Source organism: Brachionichthys hirsutus, unplaced genomic scaffold (genome assembly GCF_040956055.1).
Source record: "Brachionichthys hirsutus isolate HB-005 unplaced genomic scaffold, CSIRO-AGI_Bhir_v1 contig_722, whole genome shotgun sequence".
Taxonomy (NCBI): Eukaryota; Metazoa; Chordata; class Actinopteri; order Lophiiformes; family Brachionichthyidae; genus Brachionichthys; species Brachionichthys hirsutus.
In genome coordinates, this window is record NW_027180612.1 from 16,042 (window position 1) to 42,416 (window position 26,375).

At 43.6% G+C, this 26,375-nt stretch overlaps 1 protein-coding gene across 1 annotated transcript in view; it reads left to right on the forward strand.

Moving 5' to 3' along the window:
* The first annotated feature begins 3,130 nt into the window (after positions 1 to 3,130).
* The window catches only part of LOC137916180 (semaphorin-4C-like), a 36,124-nt gene continuing 12,879 nt past the window's right edge, over positions 3,131 to 26,375 (forward strand). The window contains exons 1-7 of the mRNA XM_068759259.1: positions 3,131 to 3,254; positions 15,973 to 16,127; positions 20,704 to 20,766; positions 22,602 to 22,700; positions 22,997 to 23,093; positions 23,625 to 23,744; positions 25,437 to 25,588. Of these exons, the coding sequence (XP_068615360.1) occupies positions 3,131 to 3,254; positions 15,973 to 16,127; positions 20,704 to 20,766; positions 22,602 to 22,700; positions 22,997 to 23,093; positions 23,625 to 23,744; positions 25,437 to 25,588 (810 nt within the window). The remainder of the gene's footprint in view (positions 3,255 to 15,972; positions 16,128 to 20,703; positions 20,767 to 22,601; positions 22,701 to 22,996; positions 23,094 to 23,624; positions 23,745 to 25,436; positions 25,589 to 26,375) is intronic.

Here is a 26,375-nt window from a genome sequence, read left to right on the forward strand (position 1 = left end):
GGCTGATTCTCGCTCCTTATGGCGCAGCGAGGGGATCATAGGAGAGGTTTTGACAGGAAGAACAAGAAAAAGTCATCAAAGAGTGACCGCAGCCGGCTCCCCCCTGACATTCACGACGTTCCGAGCAGACGTGGCGTTGACATTCTCAAAGCCATATTAGCAGCAGAGCAGTGTCGGGTAAGGTAGACGAGAAAACAATGTTGAGGCTCACTTAGATGTTCGAGACTGATTGTGATTGCCTGATAGTGAACACTTAAAATGTTTGCACTGGCACTGGATGGATCTCGTTGAGCCGCTGCAGTGCCCCTTTATGTTAAATATTCAGGGCTACCGGAAAGAAGCATGTTCTCAGCATCATGGAAGTCTCAGCTTTGTCTTGACCAGTTTTTGCTCTGTCTGTCCCAGAATGCATTGCAAAAGGGAATGTCCTTTATTTTTTGCCGCGGCACTTGTTTACTGATTTTGAAAACTTGGGGCGAGTTTTGTGTAGCGGCATTGAAATATTATCATTGCCAAGTTGCAGAAAAGAGGAACGGAAAAAGGCCACAAACAGAAAAGCGTCTTCCTCCTCTTGACTCTCCAGTCTTTTCCTCCTCATCCTCCTCGAGTGTTTACTCTCTGCCTCTCCACTTGCTGGAACCTTCGCGATGTCCACTTTCATGTGTTGCCTCTCAGCGCGCCGATGAAAGATGTTGAAGGAGGAGAAAATGAACCATTTCATGTCTCATCTAATATCTCCAGATGGGTGTTTTTTTTTTCTTCCTTCCAACACTTCATCCCTCCATCCATCTCAATCAGAGCGTCTGCTCACTCGTGCGTCGGCCGCAGAGGCCTCCAGCATCGATCCAATAAAGCTGGTCTCCGGCGAGTACGACGAGCTTTCACCCAAACCGGGTGTTTAAGCACGCTCATTTAACAGCACATTGCTATGATCTGCTCTGGAGTGGGGGGGCGGCATGAGAGTGGGGGGTGGGGTGTTCGATTTTATTCTCCCCTCCCAAAGCCTCTTCTTATTTTCCTCTCAAAAGTAATCAATAACGGTCACATTGGTTGACGCGTGGGTATACACACACACACACACACACACACACGCACAACTCGAAATCTCAATTATCTCCCCTGCCAATCCACAAAGACCAAATCTTTATTTAACGTTCACATGTGGGACTGGATGAGGGGGAGGCGGAAGGATATATAACGTGTGCTACATCGTCCAATTGGGTTTAGTTAGAGCATTTCATCAATCGATTCCCTCGTCCAATGAGCAGCCATCATGAAAGCAGCATTTCACTGCCTGATACGCAGCACTTGGTCCAGAGGGGGCAGAGGGGGAGACTTACAGATGGTGTGTTTGTGTGTGTGCAATGATATTTGGTCTTTCTAAGAAGGCAAACATTAAGATATGTCGTTTTTTATTTTATTGGCAGAGGCTAAGGTTCATAAACTGGTTGGGAGTTTGGTAATTACAGGCTATGTTAAGGGAGACGGCGTGCGGTGGACATGGTGGGCTGATGATCTACATGAAATCAAACCTACATTCTGGCATCGCTCAAATCCTCGCTGACACTCAACCCATCCTGCCGCAATCACTTACGGTCGCTGGAAAACATGCCGTGACGAGTTTTCCATTAGAACCGTTTTATTTAAGGTGTCAGGAATGCAGCCAGGAAGCGGTCAATAACGGCAAACGTTTAGAAGTGGACACTGCAAGGCCACACTGAGTGAAAGAAAGGTTTTGCCATTCGAGAGAGACCAAGAGTAAAGTCCAAATATTCGATACAGTGACGAAAATATTACTAGAATCAACTCAATTATATGAGAAAAATATATTTAGCTTGCCCGCTACCAGTTTCCACAGTCGGCTCCTTTCTTTGGAAGCTTTTCAGTTTCATTGAGATCTTTCAAAGTCCTTCTACTTGAAATAATGGGGCCTTGATGCACTGAAAGTTTTAATATTTCGAACCCTAACCTGTGAGACCGATGCTTAAGTGCAGCCTTGAAAGATGTTCCATGTTCCTTGCTTTGATTCCGCCACCAGTCCTCTGATGTTTCCCCTCCAACGTGTAGCAGGAAAGTTCAAACACTTTAATGTGAACTTTTTTTTTCTCGTGAAATTAGGACTTTAGTTCAGCACATTGGCGTAGTGGGTAGCGCTGTTGCCTCATGGCAAGGCCGTTCCGGGTTTGATTTCTTTCTGTGTGGATTGGCTGCGAGGGTGATTGGTTGTCTGTTTATCATATGGCCCTGCAATGTGCTGGCGACACGTCCAGGGTGTACCCCACCGCTCGTCCGTAGTCAGCACGTCAGCAACGCCCGTGGCACGTATCTCATAAAACATTTATGCTCATAAAAAATGACAGCGTGTCAAAAGGTAAAGGTCGAACGTCCTCACGAGCATGCAGAAACAAATACGTGTCAGTGTGTGTGTGTTGTTATTACTTTAACATGAGAATGTTCTTCTCTCTGAGGGCGGCGGTCTCACCTCCACCCAGCGTTCTGTGCAGTCATCACACCGTGGTTCATATTTGACATGTTCATTAATAAACCGATTCGTTCACAGCGCCGGGCTGCCGGATTGTCCTTGCCTCGACATTCATTTCCCAGCGCGTTGGCATTTGGTGCTTTTGCCAGTGACAATAATGACCTTTAATGACCTTTAACACCAGTTTAATACGCTCCTGCTGAATTGTCTTGACATGTTTGCAGCGATGGGCTGTTTCTGAGGTTTTTGGGAGTTTTTGCATGCAGATATCGGGATTATCGCTCAGAGTGAGCAGGGAACAGCGAGAACTATCCTGCACCACCCCTCCCGGCCAAAAGTCATTAAACTGTTTGATTTGTTTTGTTGGCAGACACACGCGCTCATCAAGCACATGCACTGATTGCATCATGTCCTTGTTGGCTTTGATGATTTGCATAACTAATTTCTGTTTTACATTATCTTTTTTTTTATGTGCAACTTGTAAATGAAATCAGACCAGTAAAGTGAACTGCTGCTTCAAAGTTGACGCGTCGGCTTTTTTATTATTATTTTTTTTATCTCAGCAGGGTGCCAGACTCCAGCTCGCTCTCTCCAGTTCTCCTGATCAAACTGATTCATCTTTCGAGTCATCAACCGCAGTTCCGGCGGATGGGAGCTGACATGGGAGGCGTAGTGGGAGTGAAGGTGCTGCTCCTGGTGTTTCTCATGGGATGGGACAAGTCTCTGGGTCTCAACTGGAACCCGGTGCCACGCAAGACAGTCCGATACCAAGGTGAGAGCGCAGAGCGGATGCAGCGAAGCAAAAGAAAGATCTGAGTACGCTAAACACGTGTTTTTTGTTGTTGTTTTTTTGTATTAAGATTCCTTGTTTTGGGGAAACAGTGTTTCCCAAAAACACAGACAGATTTTGCTGCATTATATTATAGCTCATACCAAACAGCTGCCACAAGGACACCTCATTGTAAATGTTTTTTTTGTTTGTTTTTTTGCTGTGTCTAAAGGATTGTTCACTGTGAAATCTGATTCCATGAACTTGCTGACTGAGTGATGACTCAGCAAACTCCAGCACTTGGCAGCCGCTAACATGCCAGACATCTGGGACTGCAGCAGCTCTCATCCCTCGTTGACCTTTGTTTTCCCCATTCTGGGACAGGTTCCCCAAAAACACCTGGTTAAGCTCGGCCACTGATAATCAGCCTACACTTTACTTACACATTTACTACTTCTAGGGACCGATTTTTCTTTTGCGGAGCTTTATATATTGGGTTTATCTGACAGACGGCTTTTTCAGATTTACAACCGACTCCACTGAGGGAAGATGGATTTTTACAGACTGAGAACTGAAAGATTCGAGTCTGGTCAGACATTTCCTACCAAACCAAAAAGTACAGCAATCAGGGAGGATTTCCCTTTATATCACAGATGGATGATTTCTGATTCTAGTCTAAACGGTGACATCGACACTCAGTAAAACAATAGATCAATCTAATCCCAGCGCTCAACTGTATTTGCTGTCTTTATCTCGGCAGCCGGGCCCAGTTTTCTTCACTGAACAATGCCATTTGTTGCAAACTGAGACATAGTCTTTTAATCCCTCAAAGGCGAAGTGCTACATTCTCTCTCCTGGGGATTAGGGGAGTACTATAAAGGGGGAGGGGGGGATATGGGATAGAAAGCTATATTCTCTCAGCTGTCTATAGCACCTATCCCACCTTTCATCCCATATCTAGCTCTCCTTTCCCCTCTCTTTTTCCCCTCTTATCCCTCCCTGCCCTGTTTTGCTTTGTAAACCGAAGCTCATCGCATGAATCCGAAATGCTCTTATGCCGTTTTCACAAAGAGCTCCGATTTCAGCCTCTCTTGAGGAGAATGGTGCTCGGCGGCGGCGGCGGCGGCGGCGGCGGCGGCAGTGGTGGTGGAGCGTGAGGATATTTCAAAAGCCGCTTTCTACAACCGCTATCTCAGACACCACCAGCTCCTCCACACCCATTCCCTATCCCCACTCTCCTTTTTCCTATACAGCCTCATCCCTCCTCTCATCCCTCCGTGCTACATCCGTCACGGGTGTCGAGGCAGGATGTGAGGACAGGATGGGGGGGGGGGGGAGCAATCGATTGCGCATCAATACGTTCTGCTGAAATTCAGTCATGCGACAAAGTCAGAGTTAGTGGAGACCAGAACGCACCCAACAGACGAACAGGGACAGTGAACGCATCATTGTGCACGACTCAAGCAAAATACACAACCAAAAACTGCCATTTTCAGAACTTCCAGAAGACAAGATGCAATTAGAGATTTTTTAGACAATTTCCTTTACTGCTAATGCGCCTTCACTTTTTTTCTTGATGCGAGCTGATTTAGCATCGGGGACGACTTGTGTTATCGCACTCGCTCACTTAATCCTGGGTCTAGGGACCTCTATGGATGGGCTCCTGATTCAGTGCTGGGGAGGCGATTGGAGAAACAAAATGGAAAAACAAAGCTGCAGAAGGGGAGGGGGGGGGGAGACATGGGAAGAGATTACACTGTATATAAACTATATAGAGTGGAAAAAAGGGAGGGTTGAGAGACAGAGAGAAAGAGACCATTCGCTAACTGCCTTAAAAGGACAGAATGTATCTTCAGAGAATGACAGAAAGAAAACACACACACACACTGCTGGACAGTTTGAGTTTGCATGGCGGTATCTGCATTAAACACACAGCTTCTCAACTAACATGTACGTGTGCGGGTTTATGTGTGTGTGTGAATGTGTGTCTGCCTATCTAATCCCTCTTTGTTTATTTGTGTGTGTGTGTGTGTGAGTGTGCACACTGCTTAGGCTGACAAATCTGAGGGATTTGGAGTGCAGAAGGTGTGTGTTTTTGTGTGTGCGTGCGAGAGAGGAAGAGGAAGAGGGTGGTGGTGGTGGTGGTGGGTTATGTCGGGACAGATATGGTCTAAGAGATATAGTTACCCCACCCTCACTAGGCAATTACATGAAGTTTGCAGAAGAAGAAACACAAACATCCTCTGTGTGTGTGTGTGTGTGTGTGTGTTTTCTTGTATGTTCTTAATGTGAGGTGTTGACATTTTGAGCTTGAGGCTGCTCAGCACATTTACAGAAGTAAAAATATCGGTGTTGACTCCTAATGAGACATTTATGCATTATGGCTGGCTTTTATTTTCGTCGAGCTGCTGATGACGGCGCTTCATTTGGTTTATTTTATTATTTGTCTTGTGTTTTTATTCATTAATGATCAGTTTCCCATTCTGAGTATTTTGGTCCTCTCGTCCAGGTTTAAGTGGATAAATCCCATGAAAAGTGTATCTGTTCTGTTCTGTTTGTTCTGTTTGTTCTGTTCTGTTCTGTTCTTTGACGCTTTGCCCAAACCTAAAGGTCTAAATTAGCTTGACAGCTGCAGCACGAAGCAGGCGTCTACATAAACTATGTGTTGAGAACTAATTAACACACATTTGGAGGCTCTGGGTCGGCCCATCCAGGTTGGAGGTGAGTCACTACCTCAGACAGGACGTTTACCCATCTTGGGTTCTTGTTCATGAGTGATGGGGGGGGGGGGGATGTAACATGAAATGGAGACGCGATTTAGTCTATCGGTCCATTGTGGGCAATACAGAGCTGAGCTGGAAGAAAAGCTTCACAGGTCGGAGGGGCTCGGCCTTAGAGACGGACTGGAGCTCATACCGCTGAAGTAGTTGTAGTAGGATTCTTCCAGGTTGCCTCCCTATGGAGGCCTTCTGGGCATGTCCATGTAGGAGGAGACCCCAGGCCCACCCGGATGGATGGATGGATGGATTTTCCTTAAGGAGGAGGAGATTTGATCTCTTCTTCTTCTTCTTCTCTGTCACCTTTTCCTCTTTCATTCTGCCATTGTGTCTGACCTGGTGCTTCTTTCCTTTCCTACTGGATTGGCCACATTCTACTTGCGTGTCGTTTATGTTTTATGATTTAAACTATCCTCATCCCACGACCCTCCGCGGGCCACAGGAAGCACGCCAGCTGACAACACCGCCGCCGTCTGCTGCTCCTTGCTATCTTTGTCGTGTCCCTTTTTCTCTTTGTCCCTGTTGCGTCCCTTCGGTCACACACACCAGTCTGTCAAACCCACAACAGACCGCCACGAAGAAAGAAGGAATGAACAGAAGGCGGGAGCTGAAAGGAACAAGAGAAAAAGAGGCTTCAGAAACTTGATATTTGGCTTGAACCTATTTTGCTGTGATGCAGCAAATGAGCGCTGCATCTTTTAAGAAGCGCCAAAGCAAAATGTGCGCCTCTTGATTTAGAAAAATGAGAGACAGAATGAGAGATGAAGGCAGAAAGACGAGTAGAAAAGGGCCAGCCTTCTGACCTCTAGAAACCTCTATCCCTCTCAGCCTTTCTCTTTACCCCCCCCCAACTCCTTCTCCCTCTCTCTCTTCCTGCCGTATCTCCCCAAAGCCTCCAATTACAGTAATGAGTAGTTGAGAGCGAGGCAGAAGAGGAGGAGGCAGAGTGAGGTTGCGCGTGACTGGGAGGATAGATGAGTGGAGAAGTAGGGTGGGATGGATGAAAGATTCATCGCTGCTTTTTTTTATCTGCTGAGTGTCACTCATCCCCTGACCCTGCGCTGATTGGTCAGAGAAGATTAACAGCCGGGACCAGGAGCCGGGACCTGGAGGGCTCGCTGTTGTCACGCGCGCCCGTGTGAGAGCTGAAGTGGGCATGTGGATTCAAATGAAAATGCCACTCAAGGGCCGTTCTTGTTCGAAGCGTCTTCTTGTTGTAGGAGTGCCGGGGTTTGAGTAGGTTTGCCACAATCAACATCATTAACAGCAAAGTGAGCATTTTCACATAGAAGCACAAGTGGCTTCTCATGGCTCACATTATAGATTGAAATGAAGGCACTTCAGTACTTGCTGCTGTTGACACCTGGCATAAGGATGCAGGGTTTATTACCTGTTTAGCTGTGCATTAGATGTGATCAATTCACACGCAGGCCCTTGTGTAGCTTAGTGGAGTATAGAGAAAGCAATTCCCCCCCATGGTTCATTTTTATTGGTAAAATAAAAATGCTCATTTCCTGGGCGGCAGCAAGAAACCTCCAGATTCGATTCCTTTCCGCGTGGAGATTGTATGTTCTTCCTGTGTCTGGCTTCTTCCCACCTCCAAAAGCATTCGGTGCTGCAGAGAACAGAATCTAAAATAAATGAAAGAATGTCAAGAGAAACAACTTTGAAAGTCAAATAATTGTCAAAGTCATTAAATATTTGCTGCTTCATGCATCACAACTTTGAGGATTCCTTTTCTCTCATTCATCATTTATCTTGTGTATATATTGGGAATGTGAGTCTCCAACAAACAAGCAATTTGAAGAATCTGTGACTTTTTCTGGGGGTTTTAAATCTTAATTTACATTGTTTAATTTCAGCTCTTGCATGTCATCTCTGAGATCAACAGATTTGAGAACAACAGGAGGACAAAAATCATTTGAACGTATGAATTAACTTTTCGTAATCCCGATAAATAAAAGTGATTATTTGTAAAAGCAACCAAGAAGCTCTGCTAAAAAAAAAAAGAGAGCAGCTTTTTTGGACAAGATCTGGTTCACATGGCAACATTTTAAATGTGATCCCCATAAACGTGGATCAGCAAAATTCGGTAGCATGCATGCCAGGCCAGTAGGTGGCGATGCAACCTGTCAATAACAATGCCAAAGAATAACATCACAGACGTGATGTTGCCCTTTCCATAGATCGACCTTTGTAGCCCGTCAGAAGTGTGTGTGTGTGTTTTCCAGCCCTGAAAACTCCGCTGTCGTGCACAACCAAAATGCAACACACCTTTAGATCTGAGGCCGGAGCAGTCGATGTGTAAACGACCCCTCAGCCAGACTTTCTGACAAAGACAGCGTGAACATGTTTCACAAGAAGAACTATTATCAAACGAATATTTAAGCATATTGTTCTAGTGTGCACGTTTTCACTCGAGCAATATCTTTTCTTGTGAGCTTCCCTGTCATTTCTGTCGTGTAAATCATTCAGCGATTCGCTGCACCCGTTCAGCTCCGCAGGCTGCGTTCATTCCCTTTGTGTGTCATCACCACAGCGCTGCAGTGAAAGCCCCCCCCCGGTGCTGGTGCTGCACCAGTCATGACGCTGGCACTTGAGGAATCAACAAGCTCGTGATTTGTTCTGCTTGTTGCTGATTGCAACACACACACACACACCGTCATTCTCTGCCTTTACCCGAAGCCACTGGGCTCACTTTCTCCGTTGCTGTGATAATCCGCTTTACCGCGTCCTCCCTTCCTGCTTTCCCATTCCTCCATCTCTTTGGCCAAAACTCTGTTGACTCAGTGGCTGCTTTTCCATCGTTGCTTGTCGACAACAATAAAGCTGTGTGGGAAATGCTAATGAGGCCGACGGGGGGGTTCACATTTAACTCGCGCAGAGGCAGGTGATTATTTGACTTTAAAATATTATAATCTATTATTCTTCATTTTTTTTTGACTTATTGACGGAGTGAGAATTGACACTCCTTTCGTTGCATTCCGAATAGTCTTATACATACAAATGGCTTCAATCTCAATGAATGAATATTGCGTTAGAGCAGAATCTGTATCAGTCAGCAGTTGTTAAAGTGTGTATTTGCAGATCCGGTTAGTAAAAGCTTGTTTATCTTTTCCCTTTCTTGCCTCTGCTCTCATTCCGTCTCACACCTGATTCTCTCGTGGACGTCTGCTCTGCACACGACGCCTCGGCGTGCACGTGGGAGCCTGTGCAGCGCCGTGTTGTCTCTTCTGTTGCCTGTCTGCGTGGGCGCTGCACAACGTCTCCTGCTCCTCTGTCTGTCTGCGTCTTGCCTCTCAGTCGGTGTCTGTCGCGACTTCAAAGCGCTCCCCCCCCAAAAAATAGGCCTTTAATCATAGCTTGGTGTGTGTGAGTGGCTCCGTGGTTAGAAGCTATAAGGAGAGGCTGAATGTATTTATAACAGGCAGGGAGGAGGAGGAGGAGGAGGAGTGTGGAGCTCAGCGGAATGGCTGATGGCAGCGGCAAGGCCTGGATGGAGAACTTTCCAGCTGGGCGTGAAGCAACAGCCCCCCCCCTCGCCCCACATGTATGGTGACCAACACTGACAGAGCTGAAAAACTGCATGTACTCACGTGTTACACATCCGTATAGAATTCTGGTGTACTTTACTGGAGTATTCATGCTGATGCAGAGGCATCAACGGATCTGTGATATTTGTACAGCACATATTGAACGTATAACTTTATATGGCAGTCGTAGTCACGTTTTAACGAGATTATACAAATGCATTCAGCACTGGATTCATGCTGCCACAAGAAGGCAGAGAAGAGTGGAAAGTTTCAGCGGCCACCAAAATGACGAAGCAGAGAAGGTTGTGATGATGCTGATTCGTGGCGTCATTCATCCATTGCAACACGTGCACAGATAGATTTGTTTGCACGTTTGCACATCACAACGCATCCAGATGCGGACGCCTGTCGCGCTTGTCTTTCTTTCGGTTTCTTTGTTTATCGCAGAGAGCCGATGATGATGATGAAGAGTTGTTGCAGGGATCTCTGATCATTCTCGCGGCAATGACCTCACTCAGGTTCTCGATTGTCTGTCTTTTGTGCTCTCCCTTTCAACGCTGGATTTCTATTTTTGACCTTTTGTTAGCATTTCTACCATCATCTGTCCGTCTCATTATGCCTGCCCTCATCTCTGCCCTCAGTTTTTATTTGTACTCATTTATTTATTTTCTCCCTTTTCTTCTGCTCTCTTTAAGCCGTTGTCTCCGAGCTTCAAAGGCCTTGCAATTTACCCCAAACCGCCTTTAAACACAAACACACACACAAACACGCACCAGAGCCTTTAAATGATGCAATAGTCTTAGTTCCAGTTTTAGTCAAATGTCTGACAGAGAATAAATAAAGAGCTGATTCTTGTGCGCACGGTGTTAAAACTACCCGTTCCGCCGTGTAACTGTGAACGCAGCATAAAGTTAGCTGCTTGTTTGCCACTTGAACTTTACACAGCCACAATAACATCCAAGGTTTTGTCGGAAAACATACACACGCACACACACACACACACACGCTCATGAGTAGTGACAGACCACAGGTGTGGATAGCCATGCAGCAGGTAGCCTCAGGGCTGCCACAGTGTGGTCACACACGGTAAATGCATCCGCCCGCCTCACCGCTTAATGACAGGAACGGTGATAACTTCAAACAAGCAAAACAAGTCACTGAGCAGGTACGCTCCAAAGCCGCACGTGTGTGTGTGTGTGTGGGTGTGGGTGTGTGTGCGCGTGTGTGTGCGTGTCAGCAGCTCTGGACTTTTTTTGGCCAGCTGTGCGGAACTCAGCAGATGTGCTCAGTTCTCCCTCGAGGATGCCGCCACACTCTCTTTCCCTCGCACTCTCTCACTCTTTCCTCTGCCTCTCTCATGCCCTCTCTCTCTCCCTTCACTCTCCGATCAAGCGCCCTCATCCACACAGGCCCTCCGACGTGTTTCCACTGCTGCTCTTCAAATAATAAGATTAATTCAGCATCTAATCCCTCATTTTGGTCGCTTATTCCCTCCTTTCTTCCGTCTTCCCTTCATCCTTCTGCGCTTCCGACAGCCTGTCGCCTTTCTGCCGTTGGTTCGTATGTCCCGGTGCCATGGCTACAGCCGTGACTAGAGGCCTTACGCTGCCGAGCTGTCCGTCTGCTCTCCTGGACACATTATCTGAGAAGCGCCCGGAGGAAATGTAATTTCAACCGGAAAAAGACATCCGCTTGGAATCAAGGGAAGCGCTGATTGGATTTTGGTCACTGTGACCTCACAGAACATGTTTTAGGCCATAACGCAAACCTTTGTGATTAGAATTAAGACAAAATATCTCACAAACGTTGAATTTCTTAAAGTAACTAAGGGGTGGGGGCGAGAGTGGATTTGCACAACCAAACAAACTGAAACATCCCGTTCCTGCCAGGAGAATGTGGTCTGCTCCGTGAGGCTGTAAAATCTGCCCGTTTGCACCAATTCGACTGGGCCAGATCGTTCTATCATTTTCATAGCATTGAGTAAACTCTGCTCTTCAGTACTGCTGTGTAATGCAGCCTGCTTTCCTTGGAACGGGCCATCAGAGCAACCGTCTATAAAGGTTTCACCAACATAGCATTTTACTGTCTCAGTATTCCCTGTTGAAACAAAGGCACTCATTCTGTGCCGTGTCAACGCAGTAGTTAGAGTTTTACAAGAGGGATATTCCACCACCTGGCTTCAGCGTTCAGGTGAAAGCGGCTAGGCTGCCATCCAGACACACTAAAACCAGACCTCTGCAAAGTGGCAAGATGACTCACAGCATCATCAGCTGGATTGTGTGGTTGAGACAGGGGGAATTTACTGCAGTCTTCTATCTGAAAGAAGATTATTTAATCCAGTGCTGATTCTTTGGTTCTTCCTGGTGCAAGAATGTCGGGCTTCTTCTTACAAACGTTTACCTGCAGTGGAGGAAATGACAGACTAGCTCCACGCACAGAGCTCACGCTGACTTTAAAAGCTCCAGCTTTTAAAAAAGCAATTTAGCTGAAATAGTTTCTACATTTGATTGAAATGCTGCAGGCTTAAACTCAGTGCTAGTAGTTTGCTTTTTAACACATTCAATGCCATCAACGTCTAAAGAAGGTTTTATTTTATAACCCAAACATTCACTGCCAACCCTGACTTTGAAATCTGCCTCTATTCAACGGCCAATTACTCCTGAATGAAAAATGGAAGGAAGATACCTTTTCTTCCTGATGAAAGAGGAGACTTTAATCTGTCATTTGGTATGTTCAGTGTTTGCATAGTCATAGCACAAAATATTCTGTGGGGCTTTGGGAAATCGGACAAAATGAGCGAAAACTGGGGCGGAAGGCAGCATAGACAGGGTGCAAATGTACGAAACAGTCTTTGGATGAGAAAAGCCGAGTGTTTAATAAGTCGCCTTGGTACACAATGAAACCAACAGAAGGAACAGCAGCCCAAAATCTACGGGCATAGGCAATGTTCAAAAACAGAAGTAACATCACAAAGTAGAACATCAGGCGAGAAAAGAATGGATTAAATGTAATAAGAACCTGGGTGGGAAGGCAATCTCAGTGGCGCAGTGCAAAAAGAAGAAGCTAAAATACGAGACAAATGCCCCCGAATTTGAAGAGAATGTAGTTTCATACGAGTGAAATGATCTTCACGCTAGGAATAGTCTCAGATTAAAAAAGAAAAAAAGTAAACAACTTTCAAAACGAGCTGATTCCTCTTATGTTTCCAGGCAAATGCAGAACAGTTAGAAGTGTGGGATGACATGGAAGAGGAAAGGTTATAGTAATAGAATAAAAACACAATGTTCCTGCCTTCTTCTCACGAGGAGCTTTTGTTTTCCACTGCAACAACCAGTAGGAATATATCCAACGTTATCTAATTAAATTCTGAATGTGAAACTATTGCATCGCTAAATAGCTTCTTTTTTTTTTATTCACACGGCTCTGTTTGTGTCTTTTGTACAATAGAGACACGACGACTCTTGGGCTTGTTTTTTTTGTTGTTGTTGTTGATTTTGACATCACCTCTGGGTTAAAATGCTCGCCGTTGTTTGTGTGCTCACACTCAGTTGAAAGGAACGCTGGTTTTTCTGTGAAACTAAGAAGCACTTTTATGTGCAGCATGCATAGAAAGGGATCACCTCGTGTTTGATGTAAAAAAAAAAAAAAAAAGAACTTAAAAAGCTAAAGCTGACTTTCATGCCTGCGAAAAACACTTCATTGACATCAAGGAAGTGTTAACACTAAACACCTGCAGCTTTCAGAAACAAGCCTCGCTCTTTTGTACCTGGGCTTTTCTTTTTCTTTTTTTCTTTTTTTGCACACAAACACACATTCACGCAGCACAGCCTGCCCCATGTCTATAAGTCTGTTTAGTCCCAACGAGGCCACAGTCGTCTCATGAGCAGTTAGTCACACCATAAATCAAACCAGTTCCTGCCGATTCCCTCGCCGGATCTCAGCGGCTATTTTCAGTCCGGAAAGCGGCAAAAGGAGTGAAACTAAATATTCATGCTGTCAAAGCCAAAGAAGAAGAAGAAGTGTTTCTTATTCAATTTATGTGATCACATTAAGCGCAATGCGGGCTGTCGTGGCCCCGCGTTCTGCACACATTCTATCAGCCGAGATAAAGCGAGGGCGGAGGAGGAGGAGAGGGAGAACAAGGTGACACTACAAGCAACAAGAGTGTGGCTAATGAAAACTAAACACCATCCTTTCGCTTGTTCTTCCCGTCTCTGTCTTGCTTTCTCATCTGCTCTGCACCACTAGTTTGTTTGTATGCTAGTCAGGGGATTTGGCTGCGTGTGCATGTGTGTGTGAGTGTGCGCGTATGCGAATAAACAACAAAACAGTGGGTGCATCTTTTTGAAATTTGGATGTAAAAAGACAGCTCTGGTTTTTCAGCCAACCCTTCAGACAGGAACGTGTGCAAAAAACATTTTGTGATCCTCTCATCATCTCCTGGAGATTGTTTTTTTGTCTTGATGTACAAAAGGCAAAATGGAAAACAACCCAAAAATGTGGGAAGCCCTTAAACAAAGACAATCCTTATAGGGGGGGGGGGCACATTGATGCAGCTATTTGGTTATGAATGGGTTTACAAAGAGCCTGATGTTCGGTTAATACTCTAATCAGGAGAAGGCGGCTCATCGAGGCTTTCTATTTAGATGTGAAATATTCATCTCAGATAATCTAATCACACCTGCAAGATTTACTTCCATTATTAGCGAGCGTTTATTAGCGCCGCATTCTGTCCACGTTGTCACTCAGATCTCATTTTCCATTTGCAAAGGTGCCTCCAGATCCACCTCTAAATCCCTGCATTGTTGTTTGTAGGTGCCGCGTCTGGCTCTCCTTAGCGCTGCGGCGCTGAATATATGAGTCTTTTAACAATCCTTAGTTGAAAAGCTGCATTCAATTGAGTCAAGCACAATTTAAATCGTTTTCTCAAACAAGGTTTGCTTGGTTTTCTCAATTTGGGAATGACCAGCCTTAATGGTATTTGTATTGAACAAGTGCACGCATGGATCTGGTTCAATAACAAACACACTTTATAAAGCAGCTTTAAAGAGCTGGCTGAATGCAGCCGTTGTTCCTGTTATGGGTGGAAATTGCTTGATTCTGCAGATTGCACGGATCCACAACCATCTCCATGCACCCTAAATAAGCGTAGCCTCTCCTAATGCAGTCGTCCAGCTGCCTTTGGACACTTGGCTATTAGCCGTACTGGCCATGGATGCCTCATACGGCAAGGACCGGTAGGGCCCTCGCTGCAGATCTTTATCAGGCTTGCCCCCCCCCCCCCCCCAGTTTTTAAAGTAAATGCAGAGTTTGGAATCTTTTTAGTCCAGACTACAGGGGTAGTTTACAGATCCTAAGGCTAGATGTTGTGGTGCCTTTGAGCAAACTCATTAGGGCTTAGTTATTTCATTTTGAATATATATAACTTTTTCATAACTCCTGTTGTGTTTATTTTTTCTTGGTTTTTCTGTCTGCTTTAAAGTAAAGTTACTTTAACTGTGGATTAGTTCAAACGCATGTCAAGATTATCTCGCAAATTACATAATTTCACCAGCAAAAACACGCACTCTAATTAACAGTGTATTTTCTTTTTTCTTTAATGCTTATACAACAGATGTTAGTAGACGTGCTTTGTTTATCCAAAATTCTGTATTCTGTTTGGGTCCTGCTCTGTTTAATTTAGCAGTTTTAATATCGTTTCTATCACCGCCATTGTTTGTCCTTATCTTCCGGTTCTGAAGCTGCCAAAAGTCACCAGCCAGCTGCTAGCTTTGTTTATTAGCCATGTTGTCCTGGACAGGTGGCGCGCAGTGGGTTTATCGGAGCATTTCATTGAGCAGCTGCCCACGCCTTGAAACAAATCTGGTGACAAGTGAACAAATGCAGTGAAGTTTTGAGTCATAATGCCCAAAACAATCAGCTGAAAGACAGTAAAGTGTTCCCTTGTGTGGCAAGTTTGCATTGGATTTGTCCCCTCAAATGAGTTTTACACATCAGCTCTATTATTTAAACAGAAATGCTCTGTCTTTGGTAGGTTGGAGCAGCTTTAAATGGAGGCAGAAACTATAGGCGATCGATTGAAATCAATAGATTAGCTATCTCCAGGGTTCACATTGCGGGAGCTCTCAGAGATTGGGATTCGGGAGGGCTGCTTCTGAAAGTTGCGTGAAACAACAGACCCATGTGGGTGGGATGAACCGCACAGAGCGTTAGCACAGCGAATGGCGTTGAGATAAAGGTGGCGGAGTGGGCGAGGCTTGGTGGCGTGAATAACTCAGACGCAAGCGCATTTCCACAAGAGAAGTGTGAAATGTTCTTCTCAGCTTCCATCCGGACCGATGGCTAGAACAGATGAGCCTGTCGCCTGGTTATGTGTGATCAGTGATGTAATAATTGTGTATTTTTATCCAGATGTGTTGGACAGCATGGCGAGGTTCAGCATTCAGGGAGTGTTCAACTACAGCATGCTGACCCTGTCCGACCACGAGAGGGTTTTGTACGTCGGAGCTCGGGAGGCGCTGTTCGCCCTGGACCCCAACGACATCAGCAGACAGCTGCGGCCACAGGTAACACAGATATACACATATATATATATATACACACATGCCGACACAATTTAAAATGCTTAATGTGCTATCAACATTTACTAAAGCCGCTAGTTTGTCCCTTCTCAGTGTCTGTAGAGACACAGAAGCACAATGGTGTCGGTTTTCCAATAGAGTAGAGACATGCCACTGTCAGAATGTTCAGGTGTGCCGGGGACGCTCAATAGACAGTCCTAAATTAAAGGTTATGGGGGGGGGGAACAATCTTCTCCAAACATTAATTAGCAAAATGTTAGTGGTTTGTGGGCAAAATCCACTTTCTTGTGAGAAAACAGAAAGACATTGGTAGAAGCAGGCGAAAGTAATTCTCTTAGACATATACCTCCATTTACTCCCATTCATTTTGTGCTTATCTAGAACACCCTCGAGTTGAATCACAGCTGATTGTGGTGCAATGAAGCTAATAGGAAGCAAACAGGCTGTATTTATAATGACTGTACGTAGACAGACCCCAGCCCAGGAGATATCGGCTGCTTTTTGAAGGTAACAAAAACACAACAATTCTTACTTTCAGGTGATTAGACACTAATGGAAACAGAATTATAAATATTATATTCCATTTCTGCCTCTAAATCCCCCTAAATTCTACACAGGGATTAAAATGTACTAAAGTTTAGTATAATAAATGAGGGATTTTCAGGAAATAATATTACATTCACGCCATTGTCTTGCTAACAGTCGCCGCGCACACACCCACACAGTCTGAACGGCTTTTGTAGAAATTCAACAAATTAAATGATAACTCATAAGATGTTATATTGTGGCGCTCCATGATGGACAGTCCCGGAACAAAACAAGCACAATCTCCACGACACGGGCTGATTCCTGCGCACTGCAGAGACAAACACTCGTTTGAAATGCTCAATTTAAATGCACCGTATTCAATTATGATATTAAATGTGATATAATTATTATAGGAAGGTTCTAATATAAGAGACGTTCAGCTTGGATGAGCAGAAAAGGAAAAATAATTATAAAGCAGTCTCTGCCACATGCCTTTGCTGACGTTAACTCCTAACAGACCTTGTTTCTTCTTCTGCACATTTTAGACATTTGAGGGAAAATGTCTGGCAACCATTCATAGAACTACATAACGGCATGATAGTGTCGATGGCGTGGCACTACCTGTTTAGTATTTTATTGCTCTGGCCTGCGCTTCCTTTATTAAATCTTCAGGCCTTGTTGGAGCTAATAATGTGTGAACTGGCAAGCAATTTAATACCTTCTCAAAATGTGTATAAGTGTCCTCCTTGAAGGGTCACAAATATAACACAAAGTTTAATGGCTGCTGTCAGCAAAGAGTCCCCCATTAAGGTAGAAAATAGCCTCACGGAAGGCTTGACCCACAAACGCTGGGTCTCGGAAAGACAAACTGTATTAGGTGCTAGCACAGAAAATCATTTATGGAGCAGATGGACTGACAAAATGTAACGAAAGTCAAAGCCGAATACGTCAGTTACTAATATTAACATGACATGCAGGGATAAATGTATTCAATTTTTTGGGGCCTTAATGAAGAGACATGCTCTTTATGAATACGTAGCGTAGCGTAGCTATGATTATAACAAGACACGACAAACATGTAAAGGATGTACAGAAGTAGGACAAAGTTGCTGGCCACCTGCCTGAAGGCTGAACATAAATGGGGCTTAAAATCTGCAAAATATGTTTCCAGATTTTTCTGTTTTGTGCTGAGATATGATGTTTCCAGAACTTTGCACATTTATTACGTTATCTTTGTTACGTACAGTATCTCTATTAGCACAATCCAGCCGCAAATGTGTGGCGTACACAGACTCGCTTGTTTTTATTATTCATTATTATTTCATTCATTCATTCATTTTCACACAGAGAGATGCACAGAGAGGTTCAAAGACTCGGTCTATAATTGGCTCATCAATGCAATTACAGCAGTCCAATGATTGGGTAGTGAGCACCCTGCAGCAGTTCGCCGATTGTTGTCCGATTTATTACAGTAATGAGAAGTTATTACCGACACACACACACACGTAACACAGGCGCGAGTTGTTTGACTGAGGGTTATGAGTGTTACAATAAGGATAAGACTACCTGCTGTCAGCCCCCAATGCACATCCTCTCTGTTACTACCTGCCCATTCCTCCCTCTTCTTTTCCCTCTACTGCTCCTCTCTTTTCTTCACTGCTGCCTTGCTAGTTTTATCTTTCATTCCTTCCTGTGTCTATTCTGACTTGTTTTTTTTTCTTAAATCCTCCCTCCGACAGTATTCACGTATTCTTTCCATGAAACATCACTCATACAATTTTTTCAAACTTTACTTCACGCCGAACGTAACGGCAGCTCGTCGCAGGGCCACACGGACGTGAACCAACATTTACGCTCACAGTCGCACCTACGGATAATTTAGCCTGTCCAATTCACCCGATTAATGTTTTTTGAAGTGGTAGAAAGCTGGAGAACTAGGACAGATCCTGTTTTTATTATTATTATTATTATTATTATTTTGTTTATTGGCTAATAGTCAAGGCAGACTGCATGTTTTGCGTGCTTATTTTATTTAATCCTTTATTCAAACGTGGTATCACTTACAGAAAATGTAAAGACACATAGATGTAGAAGACTGAGCTTTTGTAATTGCACTCACAAGCATTTGGACCTCATTCCATTTGTTCACAGCACACTATTAAAATGTATTACTTGGGCACAAAACATTTCTTAGTGGCTGTCTCATAGTTCTTAAAACCACAAATGAATGCATTCGCGCAATAATCACTGTGAGATACGATTAACAAAGTTGATTTCTACAATTTATTTGCCGCACAAAAACTCTAAAGTGTATGAAAAGAGAGAAAAGAGGGTTGGGATGCATTTTTGATGTGAGGCAGAGGACATATATTCAGTAACTGTGGAGCTGCTGCTCGTCAATTTACGGCTGTCTGGTATTTTTGCACATTGCCTTATTTGTTGGAAGCAAACAAATGGTGAATCTCCAGGCTTAGATAATGAAGTGGAGAGTGCCTTGTGACTAATGAAAATCTCTTGGGAACAAATTAGAGGTAGCAATAAACTGCTGGAGTTGCTACGGTTGATCTAAAAAAAAATGCATTAGTGCATTGGTTAAAAACACAGAGCAGGCAGGTAATAATTCACAGCCCCAGATCCTAATTGCTAATTCAGTTAATAAATCTTAACCATTGCAACAGTGACCTTGGAAATTCCGTGATAATTAAATGTCGTCGAGTTTCTGTAATCAGCGGTAAGGTAATTTATTCTGGGGAGGGGTTTTGGGTCTGTTTTCTTTTTTTGGTGCATTGTGCATCAGTGAAAATATAATTATATTTAAGATTAACTATAGGGCCCTTTTGCTCAGTTGGTTGAGTGTGTGTTCCCTACACCAAGTCCTGGCTGGCTTATTCCCTGCCAATGGCAGATTACAGCATTTCTTCTCCCCTTACTCACAATTCATGCCTGCTTTTTCAAAAATGTAATTTAAGAGTTCTAAATAATCTAAAAAAAAACAAGTCCGTCCAGGGTTAGTTTAAGTGTAATCTATCGGCTGTTGGTGTTGGTTTCAATCCGGTCGAGTAAATCTGCATTTACTGCTGCAGCAGCGCTCTTCCTATAATGGTCCATGCAATTATTACTAATGGTGTGGAAACTTCACAGTAAACACACTTCATATTTAGGAACCGGAGTCCATACAGCCAAAGTTTAGCCATGTGCATCAGAGCCATTAAAAAAGCAGCTACTGTATATTACACGAACGCATCATTTAAGAGAAGTGTGGATATAAAGTGAGGACGAATATCCACTTCTCCTCACCAGTCTCTGATCTTTAAACAGTCTTATAACCATACGGGATCCCTGCTGCACTGGTTACCTACCAGTAAGAGTGTGTTTGATGGGGTCAGTTCAAAACACTGCCAGGAAGGAACGCTTGGCCTTTATGGCTCTCTTTGTGGCCCATATAACCAGATTAACTCTATCTTATACATTACATATTATATCTATTTATATTATATAGAGTATAATTCTGTATTGTAATCATTTAAGATATTGTTTGGTGTATAAAAGATTACGCTTCTCTCATTGTGTAGCTCTTGTAATGCATCTGGATGCAGTTCATTTTCTTTCCCGCTCCATCTCTACGTTATTTATTTGTAACTCCATTCGATTGTTCATGGCTTTCAATTTCATCTGCATTTTAATGACTTTCATGTCGGGCTGCTCACACTCCATTATGATAGAGGTGATGTTTCTATTCACATCAGCACAAATGGAGTTTTCCTGGAGAGGGGGCTATCTGTGTCCTTGGACACAAATTTTCTTGCTCAATGTAAAAAAAAAAATATGTTTGCAAAATGTTGATGTGCTCGTTGCCATAGTTTCAACAGCAGGTGGGTAAAAGTGCAGCGAATGGCCCAAAGGAAAGCTTTTTGCTATGATGTCATTTACAGATCTGTTTGCAGCGTGATTACCTTTCTCCGGTTCCTGCCAAGTAATGAAAGTCATATATTTTCAGAATGGATGTTAAATCTCGCCAACATCTTCTCTCCAGATTGAATGGCCTGCCCCGCATGACAAGAAGAGAGAGTGTGTTGCCAAGGGGAAGAACAACCAGGTAAACGGGCTTCTATAGCTGACGGGGGTGAGAGTTGTTGGGGCTGCCTGCCATGCTCACTGGCACCACGGCAGTAATTTTCTTTTTTTTTAAGAGAGTGATTTACTTTGCTCAGCTGCGTTTTGTCAAGTCAGTGTTGGATCTCAAAGTGGAAGCCTTCCAGTCATTACATTAACACACAGTGCATCTCCCAGACGGAGTTTGGATCAGCAACTTTTACGCTGATTCAATTCAGGAAGGATTTATTTTGCGTTTCACCCTCCTCACCCATCCTGTTCTTGTTGAATGCAGTGCAACACTGACACAGGAATAAGATTTATACACTTGTACTACGAGATAATTAACGTTCAGTCATAAGCAACCAACAAATTATTTGGGGAATATTTTTCTCTCTTGTCCTTCCTATAAATAATGACATTAATATCGTCAATATCGTCTTTTACATCGCTGAACAGGAACAGCGGTGGACTAAAGGAATACAGACTGGAATTATTGTTGTCTAACATCCGCTCTGCTTATCAATGAGTTTTTACCTTGTCGTCTTGGTGCATTTGTAAACACAGATTGTGAAGTCGTCCCAATTTTGCACTTTACGCTCAGCAAAAGAGAGAGAGAGAGAGAGAGAGAGAGATGTTGCTCACTGCTAAGGCTGCATAATGTGCATTTGCACAAAGTCTCATTTAATATTTTATAGAAACACTCAGCTTTAGAAAATGGAGCTAAAACTGATCTTATTTTGCACAAGAGTAACTTTGAAAAGGGAATGGGAAACAGTTCGCCTGGGTGCAGTAGTTGCAAAAATACTTCAATTGATATTGACTCCAAAGGAAAACGCTTCTGGAGCTTCATAAACATGTCAGTGTTTTCATATAGTTATTAAAACTTAATGTGTGTTCATAATTCACTCTGAAAATCAGTGGTTTTGGTTCTTAAAATACTGAGTCATGGCCCTTTAATCGGGATAGTTTTGCAGGGGCATTTAGTCATAAAAAAATAAAGCGATTATTATTTTTGCATAATAGTAATGAATACATATGCTTATATATATATATGCCGTAGATAGCAGGGATTGTCTTGCTCTGCAGAAATGCCCATACGGCGTTTGGCCTGCCTCTCCTGATATTTAATGATTCGCCGCATTATGTGATTGTGTAGTCAAGGGGCTTGAATGCGGCCCGTCTGCCAGACAGATCGCCTCCTGATTATCCACGCTGATTGCAGGAGCCGCAACAATGAATTTTAAAGGCATCATTTTTGCTTGTATTACAGCCATGAGATATTATTTTGCTGCTGCAAAAGCAACATCGCTGAATTATTCATCCCTGCAGCATCTGATTCCAATTTCGTTCAGAGAGCTTTTCTTGTTCATTGCAGTTCAGATTAAAGGCCATTCCCCCTAAAACACTGAATATATTATACTGTTAATTACACACATTATTTCAGCACATTGCCTTTTTTTTTGTTATGTTTAAAGGCTGTTTAGATAATGTGGTGTCATGACCGCAGCATCTGTTGAGTAATGTCCTCAGTAGGACACAGAGTACTGGTATATTTGTCTGAAGTACTGGAATGCTGCTGATGTTCAGAGTCTAAAAAGAAGAAAACAAATTGCACCGATTACTTCGGTGGTCATCTGATTTTTACACATTAGAAATAAAATCACTCAGCAAATATGATGTATTGTCAATGTTACTGAGGTGTTTCGGGCAGATGTGGCTTTAATAGAAGTCACATCGAAGCTCTCTCAGAGAACGTGTGCTTTCCGGTAGACGTAACGGTCCAACAGGCTGATAGCGCCTTTAGCCGTATTCTAATTCCTCCTTCCTCCTTCCCAGACCGAGTGCTTCAACTACATCCGATTCCTGCAGAGCTACAACCGCACGCACCTCTACACCTGCGGCACCTACGCGTTCCAGCCCAAGTGCACCTATGTGGTACGTGTGCGCTTGTGCGTCAATATTCGTGAGTGTGCGTGCGCTTCCTGAGCCAGGCGTCTGCTCGAGTTTGTCCGTGTGTGCGTGTGCGTGTGCGTGTGCGTGTGCGTGTGCGTGTGCGTGTGCGTGCGTCTGGACGTACGTGATGCTGATGAGGCTGGGCAGCGTGGCGAAGGGGCACGTCTCTGGTTCTTGTAATGGACAGACAGCGCTTGCAGCTGTGTCATGTAAGTCGTAATACGCACTGACCAGGAGCCACCCGTGTTCCTCCCGTGTCTTTGTGTGTCTGCTTGCAGAACGCAGACTATTTTGCCCTCAACGCCGCAGCGCTGGAAGATGGCAAGGGTAAATGCCCTTATGACCCTGCCAAGGGACATACTGGCCTGATAGTGGGTGAGTAAGAGTTTGTGTTTGTGGCAAATATGAACTCATACTCGACATTCCAGGATATAAATGTTTGCAAGTACTGTATTTATTCACCTTTTTAAGACATGAGGGGGGAAAACATTTTAAAATGATGCTTTTTCTGAACAGTTGTAACAATAATTTAAGGATCATTTTAAACTGATTGTCCATTAACTTGTCAACACCAAGCGGAAAGTTTGCTTCTTCATATTTGGGCCGTTCGAGTGAACAGCACCAGATTTTTTACAGCTCGAGCCGAAGCATAAAACGTCCGTCATATTTCTGCGGCTGCATTTCCCATCTGTTTTGCAGCCAGACGATTGCACTGAGACTCCAGAAGTCCCATTCAACTTTGCATGCTACATTCACTTCCTCATGAACAGCCCCTCTGGGTCTCCAGGCACCCATTCTCTCCCTCTATTTTGTGTTTCCCAGCTGAGCCACTGACCTTCTCTCATTGTGAGTCTGGAAAATGGCTAAAAATCTCATTAAGCCAAGCCTTGCATTTTGTTGCTGCAGATAAAGAGTTGTACTCCGCGACGCTCAACAACTTCCTGGGTACAGAGCCAGTCATTCTGAGAAACCTGGGCCAGCAGCACTATAGCATGAAGAGCGAATACTTACCTGCCTGGCTCAATGGTAAGGGCAGCTATGAAGGTTGGCAAAATGCTTTAACGATGCCTTGTTAATAAATGGGACTCTTATGAGAAATTTAATTCAGGACGTTGAATACTATTGAGCTGGTTTTAGTCAGTAAAAGCAGTATTCTGTGCTAATGTGTAAAATGTAACTAATATCTACTTGAGGTTTTATACTTAAGCTTGAATTGCATCACACCAGCATGCTGATAGTTTTCAGTAGGGGTGCAACGGTTCACGCGGATGTATTGAACCGTTAAAGTAGTTTTATTTGAAACATCACCCAAATGGGTCCCTTTTATTTATTTATACAGGTTCTATTGTTTGCATTTAAAAAAAAAAGAAAAGCAGTTTAAGTTTTTTCTGCCTTTTTTGTAACAAAAATTATCTGAACCAAAATTACATTTTAGTGTACCGGTATACCGCTAGTTTTCAGGCATGATAACGTTTAAAGGTTATGTTTACCAGTAAGTAGATAAATGTTTCTTACACTTTAAATATCTGTCTGTGTGTGTGCGTTTATATGTTTTGATTTTGAAACTGCAATTAAAGAAGACACCAACCTCAACACTCCTGTGAAAAGTGCAGTCACCCAGTGTAACTTATAATAGATGAGAGAATAATCGAGTTAAATGTGCTGGGATGGGTTAACATCTACTAATTGTAGACTTATAACCTGAAATAATAGCCTATTCTAATTTAAGGAAATATCTTTTTATCCTCTCTTGCATGGAGATTTACTCTAAAATATTCTGTCCAAGTTGAAGATTTTTTTTTTCTGAGACACTGACAAATGAAATAAGTATTCAAATAAGAGTTTCATAAAAAGGATAATAAGAACCAGAAACATGCAAAGAACAAGAGAACAAGGAATGAGTTGCAGGAAATGAAGCGCAGGAGTCTGCCACAGCGAAGGATCATTATCTATTTGGGGGGAGCAAATGAGGAAAGGAGTGAGTCACTTGGAAAGGAATTAAAGAGAGAGCAAAAAGAGGATGAAGACAGCAAGAAAATGGGTGATGAAAGAGTAGCCATTAGGAGTGGTGATGAAAAGATAGAGGCAGCGGTGAAGGAAATGGAGAATGGAGGAAGGGGAAGGAGGAACATACAGATGAGATCTGGACCCATGTGTCCGTTTATTATTCATAGTGACACAGAGCTTTTATTAAAAGATAGCGTAAGACCACTGAAGCCCGCCTCACCTTAATTTAAGCAGCTTCCGCCAGCTTATTAATGTTCGATTGGATAGTTTTTGTGAATTACGGCTTAAAATTGTGCTTTGGAGGTTTTCCCAGACACAAAAAAAAAATCTGTCCTCCCAAACATTGTATCCTTGTGATTTATTAAAAGTGCTGTTGCATAAAAGCATTTAAATTTTAATCCAGCCAGCACCCCGAGTCAAATAATGCCTCTACTTCTGTCAAAAAAAAATACCATTCACAACATAATGAGGACTGGATATGGAGAGAATGTGAGCAAAACGGGAGGATGGGAGGAAGTGAGAAACACAAAATGGACTGCTAATAGGGAGCGCTGGAGAGACAGAGAGCGAGAAGTGGCTGAGAGATAAGACGGAAGGGTGATGAGAAAAAAGGGTGAGGTGAGAACAGGCAGGAGGTGTGTGTGTGTGTGTGTGTGTGTGTGTGTGTGTGAACACGCTCTCTCATGCTACTCCTCTTTGTTGTGCACATAGAACCTGACTTTGTGGGTTCAGCCTTGGTGAGGGAGAGCGGCGGCAGCAAAGAGGGCGACGATGACAAGATCTACTTCTTCTTCAGCGAGCGAGCGCTGGAGCTGGACTGTGACACTGAGCTCACGGTCGCCAGGGTGGCCCGCGTCTGCAAGGTGATTCTAAAGCCCACGCACAGAGATGGAGAACACATTCATTTGGTCCCCCCCCCCCAAAAAAAAGACACTTTCTTTTCACTGGCTCTGGTGATTGTGTGGATCTTTATAAAGGACACAACTGAGGGAACTCATTCGAGCACTAATCAAACTGTAAAGTGGCTGTAAGGGCGTGCAGGGACAGCTTTGTAAACCAAAAAAAAAAACATGTTTTGACTGTAAAATCGCAGTTTCGTGCAAGCCTGGCTTTGTTATCGGCTGCATCCTGTTTGCTCCAGCTGCTTGGGAGCATTTACCGTTACACTCGTCGAAAACAGTTTTTGTACTTCCAGGCTTCGAAGCGAGAAGGTGGCAACAAGTAAGCTGGTTGCAGCTATGTTTCAGATGCAGCATCACGCTGCTCACAATGGCCACGCATTACTTACAAAGCAAAGTGGACAGAATGACACTTTCATTTGATGTCCAACAACTCTTTTCGGTTCTAAATTGGACTTTCTTGTAAGGGGAATTCAAAATCGCGAACACGGGGAGTCATGCTGCTGACTTAAACGTAGACAAACAGAGACCTCGGAAGATTAGAATCACATTCATTTCTTTTATCTCACAGTCTCTGGTGTTAAATCTTGATTAAAGTGCAACTGTAAAACAGACACCTTTAAAGTCTAAAATGCATTATTTCTATTAGCAGAATAAAGAAAATGCTCCTATGCTGCTTTAATGTGACGGCTTAGAGCCGATATATTAAACACTAACAATGTGTTATATGAAGTAAATTACATTGACATTG